The 24,479-nt window shown below is 45.7% G+C and overlaps 1 protein-coding gene across 2 annotated transcripts in view; it reads left to right on the top strand.

The window, feature by feature from the left end:
* The window catches only part of LOC137083453 (zinc finger protein 236-like), a 77,262-nt gene extending 53,109 nt beyond the window's left edge, over nucleotides 1–24,153 (top strand). Inside the window, exons 13-22 of one of the 2 annotated variants that reach the window (XM_067449404.1) lie at nucleotides 3,241–3,501; nucleotides 5,040–5,188; nucleotides 5,734–5,826; nucleotides 6,593–6,732; nucleotides 7,199–7,299; nucleotides 14,227–14,378; nucleotides 15,529–15,711; nucleotides 16,537–16,828; nucleotides 18,414–18,517; nucleotides 23,658–24,153. In XM_067449404.1, the coding sequence (XP_067305505.1) occupies nucleotides 3,241–3,501; nucleotides 5,040–5,188; nucleotides 5,734–5,826; nucleotides 6,593–6,732; nucleotides 7,199–7,299; nucleotides 14,227–14,378; nucleotides 15,529–15,711; nucleotides 16,537–16,828; nucleotides 18,414–18,517; nucleotides 23,658–24,109 (1,927 nt within the window). In that variant the 3' untranslated portion in view covers nucleotides 24,110–24,153. The remainder of the gene's footprint in view (nucleotides 1–3,240; nucleotides 3,502–5,039; nucleotides 5,189–5,733; nucleotides 5,827–6,592; nucleotides 6,733–7,198; nucleotides 7,300–14,226; nucleotides 14,379–15,528; nucleotides 15,712–16,536; nucleotides 16,829–18,413; nucleotides 18,518–23,657) is intronic. The other variant, XM_067449405.1, reaches the window with a different exon arrangement.
* Nucleotides 24,154–24,479: the final 326 nt, after the last annotated feature.

The following is a 24,479-nucleotide window of genomic DNA, read 5'->3' as shown; positions in this document are numbered from 1 at the left end:
TTGGGGAGTGGCTACTGTAGCAGACTGAGAGTTTGGGGAGTGGCTACTGTAGCAGGCTGAGAGTTTGGGGAGTGGCTACTGTAGCAGACTGAGAGTTTGGGGCGTGGCTACTGTAGCAGGCTGAGAGTTTGGGGAGTGGCTACTGTAGCAGACTGAGAGTTTGGGGAGTGGCTACTGTAGCAGACTGAGAGTTTGGGGTGTGGCTACTGTAGCAGACTGAGAGTTTGGGGCGTGGCTACTGTAGCAGGCTGAGAGTTTGGGGAGTGGCTACTGTAGCAGACTGAGAGTTTGGGGCATGGCTACTGTAGCAGGCTGAGAGTTTGGGGAGTGGCTACTGTAGCAGACTGAGAGTTTGGGGCGTGGCTACTGTATCAGGCTGAGAGTTTGGGGAGTGGCTACTGTAGCAGGCTGAGAGTTTGGGGAGTGGCTACTGTAGCAGACTGAGAGTTTGGGGCGTGGCTACTGTAGCAGGCTGAGAGTTTGGGGAGTGGCTACTGTAGCAGACTGAGAGTTTGGGGAGTGGCTACTGTAGCAGACTGAGAGTTTGGGGTGTGGCTACTGTAGCAGACTGAGAGTTTGGGGCGTGGCTACTGTAGCAGGCTGAGAGTTTGGGGAGTGGCTACTGTAGCAGACTGAGAGTTTGGGGCATGGCTACTGTAGCAGGCTGAGAGTTTGGGGAGTGGCTACTGTAGCAGACTGAGAGTTTGGGGCGTGGCTACTGTAACAGACTGAGAGTTTGGGGAGTGGCTACTGTAGCAGGCTGAGAGTTTGGGGAGTGGCTACTGTAGCAGACTGAGAGTTTGGGGCGTGGCTACTGTAACAGACTGAGAGTTTGGGGAGTGGCTACTGTAGCAGGCTGAGAGTTTGGGGAGTGGCTACTGTAGCAGACTGAGAGTTTGGGGCGTGGCTACTGTAGCAGACTGAGAGTTTGGGGAGTGGTTACTGTAGCAGACTGAGAGTTTGGGGAGTGGCTACTGTAGCAGATTGAGAGTTTGGGGAGTGGCTACTGTAGCAGACTGAGAGTTTGGGGAGTGGCTACTGTAGCAGACTGAGAGTTTGGGGCGTGGCTACTCTAGCAGACTGAGAGTTTGGGGCGTGGCTACTGTAGCAGACTGAGAGTTACGGGCGTGGCTACTGTAGCAGACTGAGAGTTTGGGGAGTGGCTACTGTAGCAGATTGAGAGTTTGGGGTGTGGCTACTGTAGCAGACTGAGAGTTTGGGGCGTGGCTACTGTAGCAGACTGAGAGTTTGGGGTGTGGCTACTGTAGCAGGAGGAGAGTTTGGGGTGTGGCTACTGTAACAGGAGGAGAGTTTGGGGTGTGGCTACTGTATCAGACTGGTATTTGAGAGTTTGGGGAGTGGCTACTGTAGCAGACTGAGAGTTTGGGGTGTGGCTACTGTAGTAGGCTGAGAGTTTGGGGTGTGGCTACTGTAGCAGGCTGAGAGTTTGGGGAGTGGCTACTGTAGTAGGCTGAGAGTTTGGGGTGTGGCTACTGTAGCAGGCTGAGAGTTTGGGGAGTGGCTACTGTAGTAGGCTGAGAGTTTGGGGAGTGGCTACTGTAGCAGGAGGAGAGTTTGGGGTGTGGCTACTGTAGCAGGAGGAGAGTTTGGGGAGTGGCTACTGTAGCAGGAGGAGAGTTTGGGGCGTGGCTACTGTAGCAGGAGGAGAGTTTGGGGTGTGGCTACTGTAGCAGGAGGAGAGTTTGGGGTGTGGCTACTGTAACAGGAGGAGAGTTTGGGGTGTGGCTACTGTATCAGACTGGTATTTGAGAGTTTGGGGAGTGGCTACTGTAGCAGACTGAGATTTTGGGGTGTGGCTACTGTAGTAGGGTGAGAGTTTGGGGTGTGGCTACTGTAGCAGGCTGAGAGTTTGGGGTGTGGCTACTGTATCAGACTGGTATTTGAGAGTTTGGGGAGTGGCTACTGTAGTAGGCTGAGAGTTTGGGGTGTGGCTACTGTAGCAGGCTGAGAGTTTGGGGAGTGGCTACTGTAGTAGGCTGAGAGTTTGGGGTGTGGCTACTGTAGCAGGAGGAGAGTTTGGGGTGTGGCTACTGTAGCAGGAGGAGAGTTTGGGGAGTGGCTACTGTAGCAGGAGGAGAGTTTGGGGAGTGGCTACTGTAGCAGGAGGAGAGTTTGGGGAGTGGCTACTGTAGCAGGAGGAGAGTTTGGGGAGTGGCTACTGTAGCAGGAGGAGAGTTTGGGGAGTGGCTACTGTAGCAGGAGGAGAGTTTGGGGAGTGGCTACTGTAGTAGGCTGAGAGTTTGGGGAGTGGCTACTGTAGCAGACTGAGAGTTTGGGGAGTGGCTACTGTAGCAGACTGAGAGTTTGGGGTGTGGCTACTGTAGTAGGCTGAGAGTTTGGGGAGTGGCTACTGTAGCAGGCTGAGAGTTTGGGGTGTAGCTACTGTAGTAGGCTGAGAGTTTGGGGAGTGGCTACTGTAGCAGACTGAGAGTTTGGGGTGTGGCTACTGTAGTAGGCTGAGAGTTTGGGGAGTGGCTACTGTAGCAGACTGTGAGTTTGGGGTGTAGCTACTGTAACAGACTGAGAGTTTGGGGTGTGTCTACTGTAGTAGGCTGAGAGTTTGGGGAGTGGCTACTGTAGCAGACTGAGAGTTTGGGGTGTAGCTACTGTAGTAGGCTGAGAGTTTGGGGAGTGGCTACTGTAGCAGACTGAGAGTTTGGGGTGTGGCTACTGTAGTAGGCTGAGAGTTTGGGGAGTGGCTACTGTAGCAGACTGTGAGTTTGGGGTGTGGCTACTGTAGCAGACTGAGAGTTTGGGGTGTGGCTACTGTAGCAGACTGAGAGTTTGGGGTGTGGCTACTGTAGCAGACTGAGAGTTTGGGGTGTGGCTACTGTAGCAGACTGAGAGTTTGGGGTGTGGCTACTGTAGCAGACTGAGAGTTTGGGGTGTGGCTACTGTAGCAGACTGAGAGTTTGGGGAGTGGCTACTGTAGCAGACTGAGAGTTTGGGGTGTGGCTACTGTAGCAGGAGGAGAGTTTGGGGAGTGGCTACTGTAGCAGACTGAGAGTTTGGGGTGTGGCTACTGTATCAGACTGGTATTTGAGAGTTTGGGGAGTGGCTATAGGTGCGTTACATGTATGAATAATTTGCTAAATATTTTTGTTATTTCGCTAGATTCCACTAGTGTCGCAGAAACTACATACTTCACCTTTAAAATTAAAACATGAAATTGTGGTTGATCAAAGTGATGGCTGATTTGGGAGTTTTGTCTGTTTGTAGGTCACACACGGGTGAGCGGCCGTATAAGTGCTTGCAGTGCAGTAAGGGCTTTGCTTCGTCTGGTGTGCTGAAAGCTCATATCCGGACACACTCTGGCCTCAAAGCCTTCAAATGCCTGCTGTGTGACACCACATTCACCACCAGCGGCAGCCTGAGACGCCACATGACCACACACAGCGACATACGGCCCTACATGTGTCCCTACTGCCAGAAAACCTTCAAATCCTCCCCCAACTGCAGGAAGCACATGAAAACACACAGGTGACGCCTCTCGCTTGACTCATGTTTATTAGTGAACCAGCACACCTGAAACGTGTCCATGGTGGATAGCTGCTCTAATTGGATGGTGGTGTTGGTCAATCTGAATCTTTACTCTTGTCATGTTCCTGGTTTTAGGAAACAGTTTTGGTATTTGGCTCATTAATAATTTTGTTCTACCCAAGTCTTAACCAAGCCATTTTATCAATTTTATGTTTGCTATATTTTAACAACATATATATACGCACACACACACCGATCTGGCATAATATTATGACCACCTTCCTAATATTGTGTTGGTCCCTTTTTTGCTGACCCGTCAAAGCGTGGACTCCTCTAGACCCCTGAAGGTGTGCTGTGGTGTCTGGCACCAAGATGTTAGCAGCAGATCCTTTAAGTCCTGTAAGTGGACTTGTTTGTTCGCCTCATCCCACAGATGCTCGATTGGATTGAGATCTGGGGAATCTGGAGGCAGAGTCGACGCCTCAAACCGGTTGTTGTTCTCCTCAAACCATTCCTGAAGCATTTGTGCTTTGTGTCAGGAGCATTATCCTGCTGGAAGAGCCACAGCCACCAGAATACCGTTTCCATGAAAGGCTGAACATGGTCTCAGCAATGCTTAGGTAGGTGGAGCGTGTCAAAGGAACATCCACATGGATGGAGGACCCAAGGTTTCCCAGCAGAACATTGGCCAAAGCATCACACTGCCTCCGCCGGCTCGCCTTCTTCCCATAGTGCATCCTGGGGCCATGTGTTCCCCAGGTAAGCCACACACACACACCCGGCCATCCACGTGATGTAAAAGAACACGTGATTCCTCAGACCAGGCCACCTTCTTCCATTGCTCCGTGGTCCAGTTCTGATGCTCACGTGCCACTGTTGGTGCTTTCGGCGGGGTCAGGGGTCAGAGGTCACCCTGACTGGTCCATACGCCTCAAACTGAGCTGCTCTGTGTATTCTGACAGCTTTCTATCAGAACCAGCATTAACTTCTGGAGCAGTTTGAGCTCCAGTAGCTCGTCTGTTTGATCGGACCCCACGGGCCAGCCTTCGCTCCCCACGGTCATCAATGAGCCTTGGCCGCCCATGACCCTGTGGCCGGTTCTCCACTGGTCCTTCCTTGGAGCACTTTTGATAGATACTGACCACTGCAGACCGGGAACAGCCCACAAGAGCTGCAGTTTTGGAGATGCTCTGACCCAGTCGTCTAGCCGTCACAATCTGGCCAAACTCGCTCAAATCCTTACGCTTGCCCATTTCTCCTGCTTCACACACATCAACTCTGAGGACGAAATGTTCACTTGCTGCCTAATATATCCCACCCACTAACAGGAGCCGTGAGGAAGAGATCATCAGTGTTATTCACTTCACCGGTCATAATGTCATAATGCCTGATCGGTGATGTATATGATATATAATGATATGTTATTTAATCAGTAATAAAACTAAAGTGAAGTCTCGCTTCAGCACCACGTGTGTGTATTGATATGATAAGGATGAGATCTCAGTAGCGTAGCGATGCTAAGGTGTGCTTGTCCTCAGGTATGAGCTGGCTCAGCAGCTGCAGCAGCAGGGCTCAGATGGCTCAGCTGTGGTGGGATCAGGGACCCAGAGCATGCTGGAGGTGGGCGGAGACGGCCAGCAGGTGGCGCTGCCCTCGGCACTGGGGGAAGATGCACTGCAGGAATCAGGTGAGAGTCAATGTACAACTTCTGGAAAACAACAGAGGTGAACAAAGTACACAACTTCATTACTAGAGTAAAAGTAAAAGTACTGCTGGTCAAATATTACTCCGTTACAAGTGAATGTTGTAAAAACTGATTTTTACTGGAGTAAAAGTACAGACGTATTTGTTTTCAAAAGTACTTAAGTATCAAATTATTTTAGTACCACATTATTGTATTAAAGTTGTATAAATGCACATTATGCCATCATGGTTTAAGCCAGTCAGTGACGCTCCATCTGACACACTAGCAGACGACTAACTTAAACTCATTTAAATACTTGTAGAAAAGTTACAAAGCTCTTTATAAAGCTGCTGTCACTTTAAGGCCGAATGCACGGATCCAATACACTGATACACATCTGATATTCTCACACTGTTCACCTTCACAGACAATATCATAGTGATAAGCATGATAATAAGACACTAGTTCATATTGAGACCCTAAACTAAAGTGTTACCCTTAATTTAAATGGGAAGATGGGAAAAATAAATTAATGTATGTGTCCGCAGAAGCGTTTGTGAGTGGGCAGCACGCTCTCCCGGAACACATGAGCCAGTTTGAGACGCCTCAGCCGACCTTTGAACAGCCTGCTATGACCCAAGGTCACACACACACACACACACACACACACACACACACACACACACACACACACACACACACACACACACACGTTTGTTTTTGTGACATATGGGGACTCTCCATAGGCGTAATGGTTTTTATACTGTACAAACCGTATTTTCTATCCCCTTACACTGCTCCTAAACCTACCCATCACACACACACACACACAGCCCCTAAACCTACCCATCACACACACACACTGCCCCTAAACCTACCCATCACACACACACACACTGCCCCTAAACCTACCCATCACAGGAAACATTCTGCATTTTTACTTTCTCATAAAAACTCCTCCTGTGTGATTTATAAGCCTTTTGTAAAGTGGGGCCATGGGTAATGTCCTCATATTTCACCCTCTCCTGTAATACCTGTGTCATACCCATGGCATTATACACATTTGTGTCCTCATATGTCACAAAAACATGCCCACACACACACATACACACACACACACACACACCCTTCTTTGTTTTGACTGGCCATGATTATTGTGGAGACTTGTGTTCCCCAATGGTTACGGTCCTGCACACAAAGGTATGTATTTAAGGTACCCAGATTTTAAAATGTGTGTGTGTGTGTGTGTGTGTGTGTGTGTGTGTGTGTGTGTGTGTGTGTGTGTGTGTGTGTGTGTGTGTGTGTGTGTGTGTGTGTGTGTGTGTGTGTGTGTGTGTGTGTGTGTGTGTGTGTGTGTGTGTGTGTGTGTGTGTGTGTGTGTGTGTGTGCGTGTGTTCTCTGTTACAGCTTTCACTATATCTGAGGGATTTACCCAGCAGGCACATTTCTCTACAGTCCAGCAACTTCAGGACTCAAGCACACTGGAGTCACAAGCCTTGACCACCAGCTACCACACTCCCAATCTGCTGAGCGTAACACACACTGAGGTACTCACACACACTCCGAACCTGCTGAGCGTAACACACACTGAGGTACAAACACACACTCCGAACCTGCTGAGCGTAACACACACTGAGGTACAAACACACACTCCGAACCTGCTGAGCGTAACACACACTGAGGTATTCACACACACACTCCTAACCTGCTGAATGTAACGCACACTGAGGTATACACACACACTCCTAACCTGCTGAATGTAACACACACTGAGGTATACACACACACTCCTAACCTGCTGAATGTAACACACACTGAGGTATACACACACTAAAATGAAATTATATTAAACCTACAGAAAACAGATGCATGAAATGATGTCTGTGTGTGTGTGTGTGTCTGTGTGTGTCTGTGTGTGTCTGTGTGTGTGTGTGTGTGTGTGTGTGTGTGTGTGTGTGTGTGTGTGTGTGTGTGTGTGTGTGTGTGTGTGTGTGTGTGTGTGTGTGTGTGTAGACGAGTGGTTTATTGCAGGAGGCGAGTCAAGGAGAGCTACAGCTGTCTATCCAGACACAAGACTTCCAGGATGAGGATGAGATCAACAAGAGAGTTTATCAGTAAGTTCACATCACTCACACACTAAAAGGCTGCCGTCCTACTCACTTAGAGGAGAAAATTAACTTATTATACTAATTAAAGCTGAACCATTTAGTGCTTAGTTAGTAATATGTTATGGTACAGAGCTACGGAGACAGAGATGGTGATATCGTTTATTTGAGCAACCAGTATAGAGAGTAATCTTGACTGTAGTGGAGAGGTGCAGATGAGTGGTCCTGGGTGATGATAAACAGGGTGAAGAGGCAGACAGACGATGGAGACTTCGAGGAGATAAACGCTGGAGAACACTGAACACACACACGAGACGCTGGAGAACGATAGAGACTTGAGGAAGACACTGGAGATGGGTAACTTGCTACGCGGGAGTCCTTAGGTAGACAGTGACTGACTGTGTGTGTGTGGCTTTTGTGCTGGTGGTGATTGTGGTAATGATTGGCTGCAGGTGATGGTGATCAGAACTCAGGTGAGGGTGTGCGCTGTGAAGCTGTGACGTGAGAGCCTGGTGTGTCTGTGACATTACCCCCCTCCTACACGGGCCGCTCCTGAGGGCCACGGACCCCGCCGTGGTGGTCGGCCTCTACCTCGGGGTGCAGGTCTGTTGGGATGAGAGGCATGGAAGGTTAGGATCAAGGATGTCATTTCTAGGTACCCATGAGCATTCCTCTGGACCATAGCCCTCCCAGTCCACCAGGTATTCCAGAAGACCACCACGACTCCGGGAGTCCAAGATCTCCTTCACCTCGTTGGCGGTGCCTTCCTCTACGATGAGTGGGAGGGGGCTCTTCTCATCTACACCAGGCTCTGTGGAGGGAGAAACAGAAGGATAGTGAGGCTTGAGCAAGGATACGTGGAATGTGGGGTGGATTCTGAGCTCAGGTGGGAGGTGAAGCTGGTAGGTGACCGGGTTGATCTGCTTCACGACTGTATAGGGGCCAATGAACCTGAGACTGAGCTTCCTGCATTGCAGACGCAGCCTGATGTCCCTGGTGTTGATGATCAGTTTCTTCCCAGACCCTCTCGCTCTCCCGGAACCAGTAATCAACTGCAGGGACGACCAGGGGAACAATGGGGGTTGATACCCAAGTACGCACTGGAATGGTGTGAGTCCAGTGGAGGCCTGACGGAGAGAGTTTTGGGCGTACTCGGCCCATCCTAGGAGCTCCAGGAGTTCTGGTGACCATGACAGAAGGTACGGAGGAACCTGCTGATCTCCTCTCCGTCTGCCCGTTGGTCTGTGGGTGGTATCCAGAGGAGAGGCTCACAGTCACACCTAGGAGTAATAGAAAGGCTTTCCATACCCGGGAGATGAACTCTGGTCCACGGTCCGACACGATATCCTCTGGAATTCCGTAATATCTGAAAACGACATTAAACATTATTTCGGCCGTCTCCATGGCCGTAGGCAGATCTTTCAGAGTAATTAGACGACATGACTTGGAGAATCTATCCACAACAACTAGGATGCATGTATAGCCATCGGACACAGGTAGATCAGTTATGAAGTCCACCCCAAGGTGTGACCATGGTCGGTTGGGAACGGGCAGAGGAAGGAGCTTACCGGTAGGGAGGTGCCGGGGACTCTTGGAGATGGCACACTCCCGACACCCTCTCACGTACCTTCTTACGTCCGCCGCCATGTTGGGCCACCAGAAGCGGACGCGTAGCAGCAAGAGGGTTTCATTGACGCCTGGGTGGCCAGTGCTCAATGACGTGTGAGCGGAGTTGATGAGTGGAGTGCATCGTATCCGTGAGATGTACTGTGACCCTGGGGGACAACCCCGCGGAGTGTTGGTGGAGACACTGGGGGAGAGCAGGGTCTCTTCTGACCAGGCGATGAGGTTGACAAATATATTTTCTTGCAGGATGGGTTCTGACCTCTCTGGAAGTTCCTCTGCACCATGGAGGTACAATCACTAGATGGACAGGGCATCTGCCTTTACATTCTTGGACCCAGGATGATAGGAAATAGAGAAGTTAAACCTTGTGAAGAAAAGAGCCCACCGGTCTTGACGAGGGTTTAATCGCTTGGCGTCTCTCAGGCACTCAAGGTTCTTGTGGTCAGTCAAGACTACAAATGGGTGTTGGGATCCCTCCAACTAATGCCTCCACTCTTCCAGGGTGAGCTTGATGGCCAGTAGCTCTCTATTCCCGATGTTGTAGTTTACTTCCGCCGGGTTGAACTTCCGGGAGAAGAAGGCACTGGTGGAGCCGACTCGGCGTCCCCTGCTGTTGGGACAACACTGCTCCCGCTCCGGTGGTGGAAGCAGCGACCTCGACGATGAAGGGCTTGGTCGGATCAGGATGGACCAGGAGGGGAGCGGTGGTGAAGGCTTCTTTGATGTCTTGGAATGCCTTCGTGGCTGCGTGGTTCCAGGACAGAGACTTGGGCTTACTGCGTAGGAGATGAGTGATTGGACCGGATATGATGCTGTAATTCTTGATAAATCATCTGTAGAAGTTTGCAAACCCAAGGAATCTTTGTAGCTCTTTGATGGTGGATGGAGTGGGCCAGAACCTTATGGCATCCACCTTCCTCTCGTCCATCCGGATGCCACTGCGATCGATGTTGTACCCAAGGAACTGCACTGAGGGCTGATGGAAGGAGCACTTATCTGCATTTAGGTAGAGCTCGGGGGCGTAGTTTAACGTTTTAAAATTACGCAGCTATGATCTGCAATATTTTAAGCAACTTGACTATTATTTATTAAAGAGCCATACAGGCACTTTGTGGGTAATGGCATCATAATTTATTATTTATATTATTTTTCCGGCCACAAAATGACTAATTGGCCTCTTTGCATTGGATTTCTCTATTTTAACCTATATCTCAGGGCTAAATACAAAAGCATAACATTACAATGTTGCATCTCCATCACTCTCCATTTTAAAATGACACTGTGAAAGCGGTTGATGTAATCAATGCACACTATGCTGTACTGTTTATCAAAAATTGCTGCAAATACCTGTATAGTGAAGCTGTGGTCTATTGCAGTGTTTCCCAAGCTTTTTTCAGTCATGGCACCCTTTGAAATTTTTCAAAATTCCTTGGCACCCCCTCGCATAAGTTACACTCGAGGTGTAACTGTACAGATTGCTCACGGTTCGCTTTGTATCACGGTTTTAGGTTCACGGTTTCAGTACAGTTCGGTATTTGCTATGTTCAGGGGAAAAAGGACTACTGTCAAATGAAAATAAAGAAAATAAGAACAAATAACTTAAATACAAGCAGCAGCACAAATAAATACTATTAAGCAAAGATAAGAATAAAATAAACAATGCTTTTCAGATTTTTCAGGTAGGTCTAACATTAGTTTTTAGGTAGAGAAATGGAATAAAGTAATCAAATGTAAAATAACAGCATATTTAACTGTTTAAATAAAAAAATGAATCCTTAATTAAACTTACAAAAGCTATTCAGTCAAGAGCAGTAAGTGATGTCTTTAACTTTTGTTTGACATTAAACAGACAGCAGTAAAGGCTACTCACCCTTTAAGACCCAAGGATAGTCGTCGTATTTTCTGTATAAAGTTCACTTAAAGCATATACAGAATAGGCTATGACATTTTGACATACTTTTTGTGTGAGTTTTTCCGTTCAAGCACAGGATTTGAAAGATAACCCAATATGTGCATGCTTTGAGACGAGTGCACAGAGAAAGATCTTCTCATTCGCGTCTTCTGGCTACACGCGGGTGATGACGGTGAAAATGACTGCTCATATTCGGACTTACGGCAGCACTTGCATGCATTGAACAAAGTTTACAAAGAGAGACCGTTTTGCCCACGTTTTTCTTTTATTATCGCTGTTGGTGTATAACTGAGGAGTCAGTATGTGTATGCATTGACAGAAACATACATAAAACATTATTTTCAAGTTACAACCCATATTAAAGATGCGTCCTCAGATATGAGATGAACCGCGGTGCAAGTGCGTGCTGGCACCTTTTACTCGGGATCCCGGTTGGGAAACACTGGTCTGTATTGATTGACACCGCGCTGGTTTGTTTAGAACTATAATGAGCGCCCTGACCGCGCGCTGCCGCGTGATGAAGGCATTATTCAACTGCTCTGGTTTTAAAAGCTATGTCACGCTAAATGCGCCAAAATGCAATAAAACTTCTTTAAGATTTACGGTTGAATGCAACGCACCGAGTGTGTGTGAGTGAGTGAGGAAGCGAGTGAGTAAGAGGGCAAAAGGGCGGAGAGAGAACTAAGGAAAGAGCGTAAAAATGTGGCAGCCGGTGTTGATTCTGTGGTGGTCCGCCACAAATTAGTCTATGTGTGGGAAACACTGGAAGGGGGTAACGGAACTTGACGGTTATTTTGTTGAGAGCCCGATAGTCAATGCAGGGCTGCAAGCCTCTGTCCTTCTTGGCCACGAAGAAGAAACTGTGCGCAGCAGGGGATGTTGAAGGCCTGGTGTAACCTTGTTCGAGTGCTTCCTGGATGTATTCTTCCATGGCCTTCTTCTCCGGCAGGGAGAGGGGATAGATTGTCCCCTTGGGCACTGGCTCACCCGGAAGCAGATCGATTGTGCAGTCCCATGGCCAATGTGGAGGCAACTTGGAAGCCCGGTGAGGACAGATCACATTGCTAAAGGGGGCGTAACATGAGGGAATCTCCACAGACCGTTGTTCAATGGGACTCTCAATGGAAGTGGCAAACACTGGAATCTTGCTAGGACGAGACTTGGACGAAACTGGCAGAGCAGATAAACAACTGGAGAAACAGCACTCGCCCCACTTTAGGACCTCACCAGACTTCCAAGAGATGGCGGGGTTATGCTGTTCGAGCCATGGGCGGCCTAGGATCACGTCAGCGGTGGATTCCTCCAGGACCAGTTGATGAATCTGTTCAACATGCAGAATTCCCACTTGAAGTTGAACGGGACCGGCAATGGAGCGAACCTGCCTCCGACTCAATGGTCTTCCCGTTATGGATTTGACCTGGTAGATGGACGGGTTGTGAGTCGTCTTGAGCTTGAGCTGACGGCAGAGGGCGCCAAAGATGAAATTCCCTGCGGAACCGGAGTCGAGGAGAGCAGAGACATCGGCAGTAATGAGGTTCACAACAGTGGTTAACGGTTGACTCTTATACTCAGATGGCTGGATTACAATCACCAAGGGACGAGGAGGACGAGTGGGACACTTGGCGATGAAATGATCTGGCGATCCACAATACAGACACAATCTGTTCCCAAGCTGTCACTGCCGCTCTACTGGGGTCAGACGATTGTTATCAACTTGCATGGGCTGGAATACTGGTTCTGGAGGGCTGACGGATCCCTGGTGATCTTCGAGACATGACTGCATATGAGTGGCGAAGCGGATGGATAACTGGATGAAGCGTTCGAGCCCAATGGTATCCTCGTATGCACCAAGATGCCACCGCCCACGGGGATCCAGTCCCTGGCAATAGGTGGTCAACAACGACTATTCGTTCCATCCGCTAGCAGCGGCCAGGGTCCGAAACTGCAGGGCATACTCATGTACTGACATATTATTTTGTTTCAAATGATACATCTTCTCACCAATTGACGCATCCCAGGCAGGTTTTCCGAACACATCCTTGAAGTGGGCCACGAAACTGGACTTGGACTGTAAGATCGGGTTATTCTGTGCATACAAAGTTTCCATCCAGCGTAAGGCCTTGCCATTCAATTGAGAAACAATAAATGCTACCTGGGATCGATCGTCTGGATAGAGTTGCGGTTGCATCTCCAGGACCAGTGAGCACTGTAGAAGGAATCCGTTGCAGTTCTCCGCCGAACCAGAGAAGGGCGCTGGCTTGGCCATGGGACTGGCGTACAGGGGTGCTGAAGAAGAGGTGCTGGTGGATGCGGAAGTGATTGCCAGTGATGGTGAAGCGGAGGATAATTTTCGGTGCACGGCATTCACCAGTTCTTGGATGGGGTCTGAGTGGCTCATACTGGTGCTCGATGTTGTGGTCCGGTCTTCTGTTATGGTACAGAGGTAAGTGATATCGTTTATTTAAGCAACCAGTATAGAGAGTAAACTTGACTGTAGTGGAGAGGTGCAGATGAGTGGTCCTGGGTGATGATAAACAGGGTGAAGAGGCAGACAGACGATGGAGACTTCGAGGAGATGAATGCTGGAGAACACTGAACACACACACACGAGACGCTGGAGAACGATGGAGACTTGAAGAACGATGGAAGGCACTGGAGACAGGTAACTTGCTTCGTGGGAGTCTTTAGGTAAGCAGCAGGGATATAGTACCTAGTGCAAACGAGACCGGACAGTGACCGACTATGTGTGTGTGGCTTTTGTGCTCGTGATGATTGTGATGATGATTGGCTGCAGGTGATGGTGATCAGAACTCAGGTGAGAGTGTGCGCTGTGATACCGTGACGTGAGAGCCTGGCATGTATGTGACATAATAAGCAGGATTTCAAAATGTATGTGATGTTTAATAGGGAGCCAGTGCAGTGTTGACAGAACTGGACTAATATGATCATACTTCCTGGTTCTAGTAAGAACTCTAGCTGCTGCGTTTTGGACCAGCTGGAGTTTGTTTATTAAGCGAGCAGGGCAACCACCCAGTAGAGCATTACAATAATCTAGCCTTGAGCTCATGAACGCATGTACTAACTGTTCAGCATTTGGCATTGAGAGCATGTGCCGTAATTTAGATATATTTTTAAGATGGTAGAATGCGGTTTTACAGATGCTAGAAATGTGGCTTTCAAATGAAATAATCCAAATGATCTCTCTAATTCTGCACAAATCCAAATGTTAATTTGGTTGCTAACTGTATTATTTCTTCTGTATCGTGTGCCGATATCTTGTTAAACTCGCAGGCCTCGTATGCATTTGGCTCAGTTTGTGCAGTGATGTGTGTGTTGTTTCTCAGGTGCAGTTTGTGTGTGTGTTTGTGCAGTAATGTGATGGTTGTGTTGTTTCTCAGGTGCAGTGTGTGTGATAAGGGCTTTAAGAAGTCGAGTCACCTGAAGCAGCACGTGCGCTCTCACACCGGAGAGAAGCCATATTGCTGTAACCTCTGTGGGAGGAGCTTCGTCTCCGCTGGAGTGCTCAAATCACACCTGAACACACACACAGGTGAGCCTGCAGACACTTGCCCTCCGTCCCAATTCGCATACTATCCATACTAAATAGTACTCGAAAATAGAATTAGTAGGTCCTAAATCGTAGTATGCTGAAGAGCGTTCCAAAGATACCCGGATGGTTTACAATTTCGGGTCAGAATTTGAAGTGCGGATCGACACACACTCCCATATTACCCACAACCCATCGTGAGTTGGATGAGGATTCGATTAGAACTACAAACACGGATAAAAAGTGTTAAAAAACTACAAACATGACGGATGTGCGAGTCTGACGGTTAAGTAGAGAGGTTTAGATAAAGGTTTAATTGATCAATCATCAGTATTTAGCCTGACAAAAATTATAGTTGTCCACATTATATCTCACCTGCAGCACTGAGAACTTTTTTATTGAAACAGTTTAATAAGAAGATACTTTATAAAGATACATTACGCGTTTACAGACGGCAGCCATCTCGATGACTCGAGCCACGAGCGCTGTGCTAAGTGAGCTGGTCGATTCGAATTAAGTTTGTGAAATCTAATTACATGGACATTTTTATTTGTATTTATTTATTTTCTCTACTGCGTTCAGTGCTTTCTTCCGGAAACAACGGACCATATGATATTCCAAGTCACAGTTCATCTCTTAGCACAGCGTTCGTGGCTCGACTCGTCGAGACTGTTCTCCAAGATGGCTGCCGTCTGTAAACGCCTAATGTACTGTCTTTATAAAGTATCTTCTTATTAAACTGTTTGTCCTCTTATAAAGTTCTCAGTGCCTCGGTTTGCGTGTAGGGACCCTCATTATGCTGCCGTGTTAGTGTGAGGATATTTTGAGCTGTTAGTGGTATTAACTAGCGGTTTAATTTGACTTATCCTATACACCAGCGTTTTAAGCTAATCTGTGTTTAGAGATAAAACTCTTTATATTCGATCTTAAAGAAAACGCATCCCAGAGAACAATCTACTCGCTGACCATCTGTACATTACCCCTAGGGGCATTTCTCACCAGAGTTGTCCTTTAAGTTGCAAAGTAATCCCGTGTTAACTCGAGGCAATCATGCGATTAATCCCGATTAACTATTTTAATCGATTGACAGCCCTAGTTTAAGATCCGATCTGAAACCCGCTCATCTGTGGCTGTTGCTCTTGCTCTCTTTTAGGAGTGAAGCCTTATAAATGCAGTGTGTGTGACACCTGCTTCACCACGAACGGCAGTCTGAACCGGCACATGATCATCCACCTGAACACCAAACCCTTCAAGTGCTCTGTGTGTGAGGAAAGCTTCCGCACCGTCATCCTGCGCAGGAAACACATGAAGCTCCAGCATGCTGTAGGTCCCAAAGGTACTGACCAAGCGGCTCCTCCCGCGATCTCTCCTGAAGCAGATACTGAAGTAATGTAAACTGCAACTGCTGATTTAAGAATATTTAGATATTTAGACTGGAAAAAAGAAAAAAAATACTTAATAAGAAGAGCATTTTTTACAGTGTATCTATGATCTGTATTTTGACCTTCAAGGTTAATTACATTTTTCATTCTAGGACACCTTTGAGACACGAAACGATCGCTTTCTGCCAGAAACACAACAGTATTTGGGTTATTTTATACCTCATATCAGACGAATCTCATCTAGTGTTCCCAGCGCCATTACTTCCTCCAGAGAAGGTCAAAATACCGCTGCGATCGTAGATATATTTATAGATTCCTCATTCGACTGATCTGCGATGGCACTAATGAGGCATCTATAAATATATCTATGATCGCAGCGGTATTTTGACCTTCTCTGGAGGAAGTAATGGCGCTGGGAACACTAGATGAGATTCGTCTGATATGAGGTATAAAATAACACAAATACTGTTGTGTTTCTGGCAGAAAGCGATCGTTTCGTGTCTTCAGACATCAGTGTGTCTCCGTGAGCCTCAGGGTTTAATATGGACTCGTATATCTGTGTGTTTTACTCTCATAGAAATACACCCCATTAACATGCATTATACGAGCAACGGCTGAGTTAAAAATCTTCATTTGTGTTCTCCTGAAGAAACACACACACCCATGATGCCCTGCAGATAAACATCACAGGCTCATTTATGGCTGAACTATCGCTTTAAAGTGCCATATATCCTTTTAAACAGGAGAACCTAAAGTTTCCATGTGCCTGATGTCTGTAGTTGTGGAAAGCGAGGAGGCCGGCGATGAGGATGAAGGCTCGGAGCGCTGTGGGCTGAAGAGGAGCCGCAGTGGGATCATTACACTCACTGAGGAGCAGACGGCGGAGCTGGCCAAGAGGGACCCCCGAGATGGAGCCTCTCTGTCGGAGAAGGTTCTGGCCCAGACGGCCGCAGAGCGAGACCGCATCAGTGAAGTTAAAGATAAGTGTGTTGAGCTCAGCATAGAGCCCAAGTTTGCCAACCGCTGCCAGTACTGCCCAAAGAGCTTCAAGAAGCCCAGCGACCTGGTCAGGTAACCATCCTACAGCTCACCTCTTATCATCTGGGCACAGTTCTTCAGAAGTAATCCGCTGGGATCGCAGATCACGGATTGAGTCAAATCTTGCACTGCAAAAAATGCTCTTCTTAATTAGTATTTTTATCTTGTTTTAAGTCCAAATATCAAAAAAATCTTACATTAAGAAACATTTACTAGACGAGTGAAAGTTATTGTCTCGTTTTGGGAAAAATAACTCAAAATGAAGAGAGTTTTTGCTTAAAATAAGATAAATAATCTGCCAATGGGGTGAGAAAAATAATCTTGTTTTTTGTTTGAATTAAGATTATTTTTCTCACCCCATTGGCGGATTATTTATCTTATTTTAAGCAAAAACTCTCTTCATTTTAAGTTATTTTTTCCTAAAACAAGACAAAAACTTTTGCTTGTCTAGTAAATGTTTCTTAATGTAAGAATTTGTTGATATTTGAACTAGAAACAAGACAAAAATACTGAGTAAGAAGAGCAGTAAGAAGAGCATTTTTGCAGTGTGGAAATTCCGAATTTAGATCCGAGCATGTAATCCGGTCCTACATTTAGTCTGGATTAAACCTTCCCTTTGGGTTTTTCAAAACTTTAAACTCGTTTTGGGATCTGTTTGATCCAAAAATCTGGATTATCCTGATCCCATCAGAAGGGTGGATTCAGCTGTGATTTTTCAATCTCTAAACTGGATTTAGTAATCCTGAAATTTGGTATTTGGATCACAGTGATCCAATCGTATGTTCCTTTAACCCTTTAACTTTCACCCCCCTTTTGAGAATAGACATGAAAATGCACTAAACTTAAACTTAAATGGCTGTAATTCAACTTGAACTTGAACTCAACTTGAACTTGAAGAATGCATTGGAATATAAACCTCAGTTTGGTCTTGTTTTAAAGAAAACACTGATGTGAAAGCAATTCAAAATATGAAAGTATGAACAAGTTATGGACGTTTATTTGAATGAAAAATACTATACTAAATATATATTATATAGTATATTTTACACACAAAAAAGTACTTTGGAATTGCATGTAAAATCAAAGTCAAATGTCTAACCAAGTTGTGTTCCAAATTTGAAGTTGAAATCATAAAAATTTAAGTTTCGTTTAGAGCGCTGTACCAAAAATAGCCACCGGATGTCATCCACATTCCATTAATTGTTTTTTTGATGCATTTTCCTGTACATTTCTGTCCCAGGATTTGGGAAAAATGGAAAAAAAATTGGGAAAAACGGTTTGCACAGGATGAATTTTGAGTCCGTAAGCTTTCGAATGATCCCTAATTTATGATGATTACTAAAATATAGGATACAGATAAAAGGCAGTCAAAAAAAGAGCGGCAAGCGTCCCACCTGTGGGATGGTGATAGTTAACAGGTTAAGGGGTTAAGAAGCTGGCATAAAAGTAAGATGGGAAACATGCAAAACATGGAATTTCTAAATCTGGATTAATTTGATCCAGATTAATTTTGTGGAAAAACCGTGCCCTGATGTTTAATGTCAACATTCGATATCTCTGTCTACCTGTATATCTGAGTCCCAGCATTAGCCCAGAGCACACATTGTTCATCTTTCAGACACATCCGGATACATACAGGCGAGAAACCGTACAAGTGTGATGAGTGCGGGAAGAGTTTCACAGTGAAATCCACACTGGACTGCCATGTGAAGACACACTCAGGTGGGTTTTGCTCATGAGTTGAGTTTATATTCCTGCTGGAGATCGTTTGAGAGCATGTGCGGCTGCTTGCACACCGCCTCACTGCAAACAGTGCTCTTCTTACTTAGGCTTGTAGTTCGGTTCGTTCGGTCCGGACCAAAAAACAAAAACAGAACATATAGTCCTGGTCCGCTTAGCGTTCACACTGGCATTTATAACAGCGAACCTAAAGTTACTGAACCAAAGGCACAGGGAGACGCTCACAACCTGATTGGTCGGCTTATATGACGTAGGAGCTGCTTACCGAACATTCAGAACAACGCTGTGTGCGGATTAAACGCCATCATTTAATGCGTGAACATATGGCTCATAAAATGTTCAAAACATTCAAAACAGCTCCAGGACTTCCTCCGTTGTGCAGAAAAGAGACGGCGGTTCTGTGCCGACGAATGGCCGACAGGTCCTCTGATGAGAAGAGCCAGGGATGCTTTTTGTGCGTTTTTTTCCTATGGTTTTTTTCTAGCATTTTCGAAACCCAATATTGAGGAACTTATGTCCTCGTTGCTCCACGTTTGCCCTCTAACGTTAACGTTACTCATTTTGGATACACCGAACTTTCCACGTCATTAATCAGCTGAATGTGTGTCTCATCTCGTGACATCACGTCCTGTTTTTGGTTCGTCTACATGTCTTTGGTCCGTGTTGTGTTCATATATCAATCGAACCGCACCAGAGTTCGTATGGAAGCGGACCGAGACCCGTCTTTATAGCGCTCTCGGTCCGCTGGTTTGGTTCGGAGAGAAGCGTTCACAGATGTTCAAATGAACCGCACTAACTGAGCAACCGCACCAGGGTTCGTTTTAATCCAACCACACATGACAAGTGTGAACGCAGCCTTAGTAATTGTGTGTTCTAGTCTAAATATCTTAAATCAAGATGCATTTACTAGATCAGTAAAATGACATAAGATATTTTTCTTGTTTTGTTGAAAATGAAATCAAAATGAGTTTTTGCTTAAAACAGGCAAAATGATCTGCCAATGGGGTGAGAAAAATAATCTTATTTCTGTTTGGGACGGAAACAAGAAACAAGATTTCAATCAGAAATAAGATTATTTTTCTCACCCCATTGGCAGATCATTTTGCCTGTTTTAAGCAAAAACTCACTTCATTTAGATTTTATTAAATTATTAAATTTTATTTTTATATAAACAAGACAAAATATCTCATGTGGTTTTACTGATCTAGTAAATGCATCTTGATTTAAGAATTGTTAGATATTTAGACTGGAAACGAGAAAGAAGAGAATTTGGGTAAAGAAAAAAATTGGATGAACATTTCCCTGTAACTTAATAACTTAATTTCAGAAACGACCTAAACTCATCCCTAATCTTCGTACCGTTACCTGCAGCAGGTTTTTATAGTGTTTGAAATAGCGATGATTAACGAGTCGCCACCTCAAAATGTGTTCCCGAGTAACAAACAGAACAAACTAAAATAAAAAAGATCGGAGTATCGCGTTAAAAATACAACCCCGCTTATTCTTTTCTTCTTACCATCACCTGGCAGACACTGCAGATGAAAATGATCCTGTATGGCTAAATCTGGCACATTTACACGATGGACGCAAGTGCTCATTTCAATTAATGTGCATAAAAAACACTCCAATAATTGAAAAACAACTTAAATAATAATCAATTTTACAGTGTACCTCAATTCACACTGTTTGTTGAATAAGGTGTCACACTTTAGATTAGGGTCTGATTCTCATGATTAACTTTGACTTTCGCCTCAATAAACTCCTAATCACTGCTTATTAAAAGCTATTAAGGGAGTTGTTAAGTGTTATGGGGATATGGAATATGGTCATGCAGAATAAGGCATTAATATGAGCTTCTACTAATAAACAGACAATATCATAGTAATATGCATGATCATAAGGTTCATATTGAGAATTGGACCCTTAAATAAAGTGTTACTCTTACTAACTTAGGTATCTGACAAAGGATTTTCACCTGATGGATGATAAAACGGCAAATAAAAAATAAAAAACTAATACAGTGCCCTATTGATCAGAGCCAAATTGATTAAAAACCACAGCCACATTCTTGTTTACGTTAAACGCTCTTGTTTTCTTGTGTCACTGTGTCACGTCTGGTTAGGACACAGTGTTATAACATGCATTAATGTCCTCCAGAACACCATATCAGTAGTAATGCGCCACTCAGAATATCTTCATAGGCACATACCAAGCGGCTCGTCCCGCGATCTCTCCTGAAGCCGATACTGAAGTGAGTTAAACTGCAGTTCCTCCACTGGCCACTAGAGCGGCTCCAGAAGCCGATACTGAAGTGAGTTAACCTGCAGTTCCTCCACTGGCCACTAGAACGGCTCCAGAAGCCGATACTGAAGTGAGTTAAACTGCAGTTCCTCCACTGGCCACTAGAGCGGCTCCAGAAGCCGATACTGAAGTGAGTTAACCTGCAGTTCCTCCACTGGCCACTAGAGCGGCTCCAGAAGGAGCAGAACCTCACTGAGCTCATGTTAAAATGCCCAACTTTACAGCAGAAAAACACATGTTTACAGTCTGGGACACATTGTGGTTTTGGTCTATACGGCTAATTTTGACCCTCATGACGACTGTGAGGGGGTGAATTATTTTATAACTCATTCGTTTACGTTATATAAAGCCTTAAAGTTCTGCATAATTAAGGGCGTGGTCACTGAGTGACAGGTGGATAGCCGTTTATCCGCCATCTAAACTCCGCCCACATCCCACCTTTTTGCCCATTTTCTGTAATCCGGGAGTAACGCGCGATCAGAGCCAGAGAGAGAGAGAGAGAGAGAGAGAGATTGAAATTACCTTTATTTACAAACTATGTGTAAACGTACACTGTGTTACCACCAAAATTATATATTACACAAAACAAAAATTACAAAGGAAAAAATTCATACAATTTTTAAATAAATAAAAAAATAAATAAAAAAAAAAAAACATTAAAAAAGTCAACAACAGATCATCATTTTCATTAGCTGTCCATAATACTCCGTTTATGGCCCGAGTAGTCACAAACATTGGCAAGCACCCAACCAACTTGTAATATGCATGTTCTATCCTGAGTCTTGCTGCTACCAAACCCTTGAACATCATCAAAGGATCTAAAGCGTCTTTTTCAAAATTCTTGTTTTTTCTTGTTTTCCAAATAGCAAGTTTGGCAGTTCCAAACAAAAAATTCAATAAAACCAAAACATTTTTTTGACTAACAGAATATTTTGGCCCAAAAATAAACAATTGATGAGATAAAACTTCACCTAAAGATGATACCCATTGAGATAGAAAAGCAAACAAATTACCTAACCGTACACATTGCACGAAAAGATGAAAAATAGTCTCATGGTCAGAACAGAAAGGACACCCCGGCCCTACATTTGGATTGAGGTGCACCACATGTCTGTTCGTAGCTATAGCACCATGTACAATCCTCCATTGTAAATCTCCAGTCCGTTTATCAATGGGGCGTTTGTACAGTGACCGCCAGCTACCTTTAGGGGAGATGTCCACTCCAAAAAATTCTGTCCATCTTGATAACGTTACTCCAGATAGAAGACATGCATTGGTCACTTTCTCACATACAGGGCCTTCTTACCAGCAGACTAAGTTATCCAGTTGAGGGGTTTTAAAAGACAATATAAGGTTTTCCTCCTCAAGCCATCCCCTTGTGTCAGCAGTTATCATCAGGGACGGCAAATCATAGTCACAGCCAGCCATCCATTTGTTCATATGGTTAGAGTTTTTGATAAAACGAGATAAAAAGAGAGAGAGAGAGAGAGTTCAAAGGGCTTGATAGTCCCGTGATTCATGTAGACCTCGAATAGTTCCAGGAAGTGCTTTGGCGGGCAATTCAAATTGTCAGTCACAGTGACAGAACTGCGATTTTTGGTAATTAATAGTCAATAAATGCATTGATTAACACATCGTCATGTTATATTGAACTAATATGTCACTTTCCATACCTTGCAAAAAACTATAAAAAAGTAGAACAATTTTCTCTAATTCCATAACGATGGATGAAACGGAATTAAGATGTGCTGATAATTTAAAATCTTCCTGATTAAACGTCTTAAGCCGGGTGCACACTGTGCGATTTTGGCCACGATTTGGCCGTCTGAGACAAATTTAGGAAATCCTAAAAGATTCCTCTGATCCTAGGCTAAAATCTGACGTCTTTGGTCGGTAGTTTGACATGTTCACCGGCAGCCGATTAATGAGCGCTGCGATCAAATTTTACCTCAGACGAAATTCTGGCAGTGTCAGAAGATTTGGCACAGAATCCTGCAGTGTGACTTCTCCTACGACGACCGTCAAATATCTCCGGTTTTCAAGACAAACTATGACCAAAACGAGAGCTAGAGATTTATTTGTAGCCAGCATTTCAGTCCCGCGTGTAATGCAGCTCACTGTCACCCAACGCGTCATTCATTGATGATATAAAGCTCCGGGTGAGATTTCTTGCGCGCGTCCGTTTTTAGCGCGCCTTCACTATCGTGCAGTCTGACATTAGTGTCAACTGAGATCTTACAGTGTGACACGGGGATCATGTTCGTACAGTCTGACAAGGGACATTCGCAAAGGATTTTGAAAATCGCACAGTGTGCAGGACCCATTACCTATTAAAAGTGCATCACGAACGGTCTGTTCTGCTGTCACTCTACGGCGCGGCTGCTACTTCCGGGAACTATTGAGAGTCTCCACGAGCCGCCATTGCTGTAAAAAAACGTTCCATTGGACTCGATGGAGTTGTCGCGACTCTCTCTCTCTATGGCTCTGCGTGCGATGACTCGCTCGCAAGATGGCGACGCCCAGCTCGCCCCTACTGTACGCTTCAGAACGGCTCATCGGAGTCCTACGGGTGACGTCACGGACACTACGGCCATATTTATTACAGTCTATGGCACATGCGTAGCAACACCCTGGTAGTACTTTTTGCACAACCAAGCACCTCTCAAATGAAATCTTAAATCAAATAATCTTCCGTCTTGTTGTATTCACGCCTCTTTAAAGTCTGTGTGTGTGTGTGTGTGTGTGTGTGTGTGTGTGTGTGTGTGTGTGTGTGTGTGTGTGTGTGTGTGTGTGTGTGTGTGTGTGTGTGTGTGTGTGTTAGCAGGGCAGAAGCTGTTCAGCTGTCACATGTGCAACACGTCCTTCTCCACCAAGGGCAGTCTGAAGGTCCACATGCGCTTACACACCGGCTCCAAACCCTTCAAGTGTCCCTTCTGTGAGCTCCGCTTCCGCACATCTGGCCACCGCAAGACCCACATCCATGGTCACATTCGGCCCTCGGACCGCAAGGCCAAGCGGAGCTCTGGAGCCGAGCCACACAGCTCAGGACGACAAGGCCAAAGCGTCCCTCAGGCTCAGCTCGCCTCCTCTGCGGACGCTCAGCCTTCTGTGGGATTACTACAGGCTGCCAACACCGATCCCAACATATACATCCCAGCAAACCCAGTGCTCAGCGGCCAGTATGACCCCAGTCTGCTGCAGCAAGGGCTGGTTGGGCAAGCTATTCTGCCTGCAACTGTGTCAGGTGATTATTCACGATTCCTGAGCTCCTGAAACGCCTCCATTATAGTCTCGAGTTTCTTTGGGAACCAAAAACGTCACAACATTCCTCATTATAATAATTAATGGGCAGCAGCATAATGATGTGGGGCTGGTTGAGTTAGTTAGTCAGTCCTGTGTTGAAACTGGCGGTTATGGTAAGGGGCGGGACATTTCCCAAACACAACACACCGCTCCAGCTGACCAATCAGAGCACAGTGTGCTTTCAGAAGGAGGGGCTTCAGGAACTAAACAGAGTTACTGACAGACTGGGAAGAGAGGAGCCGCAACAATGGAGAATAGGAGGAAATAATCAACATTCAAGCGGGAAAACCTGCTCTAGTAGATCCAGAGACAACAGCAAGACATAATATGGGCTCTATTT

This window comes from Pseudorasbora parva, chromosome 7, assembly GCF_024679245.1.
Source record: "Pseudorasbora parva isolate DD20220531a chromosome 7, ASM2467924v1, whole genome shotgun sequence".
NCBI lineage: Eukaryota > Metazoa > Chordata > Actinopteri > Cypriniformes > Gobionidae > Pseudorasbora > Pseudorasbora parva.
This window is presented reverse-complemented; position numbering and strand designations above follow the sequence as displayed.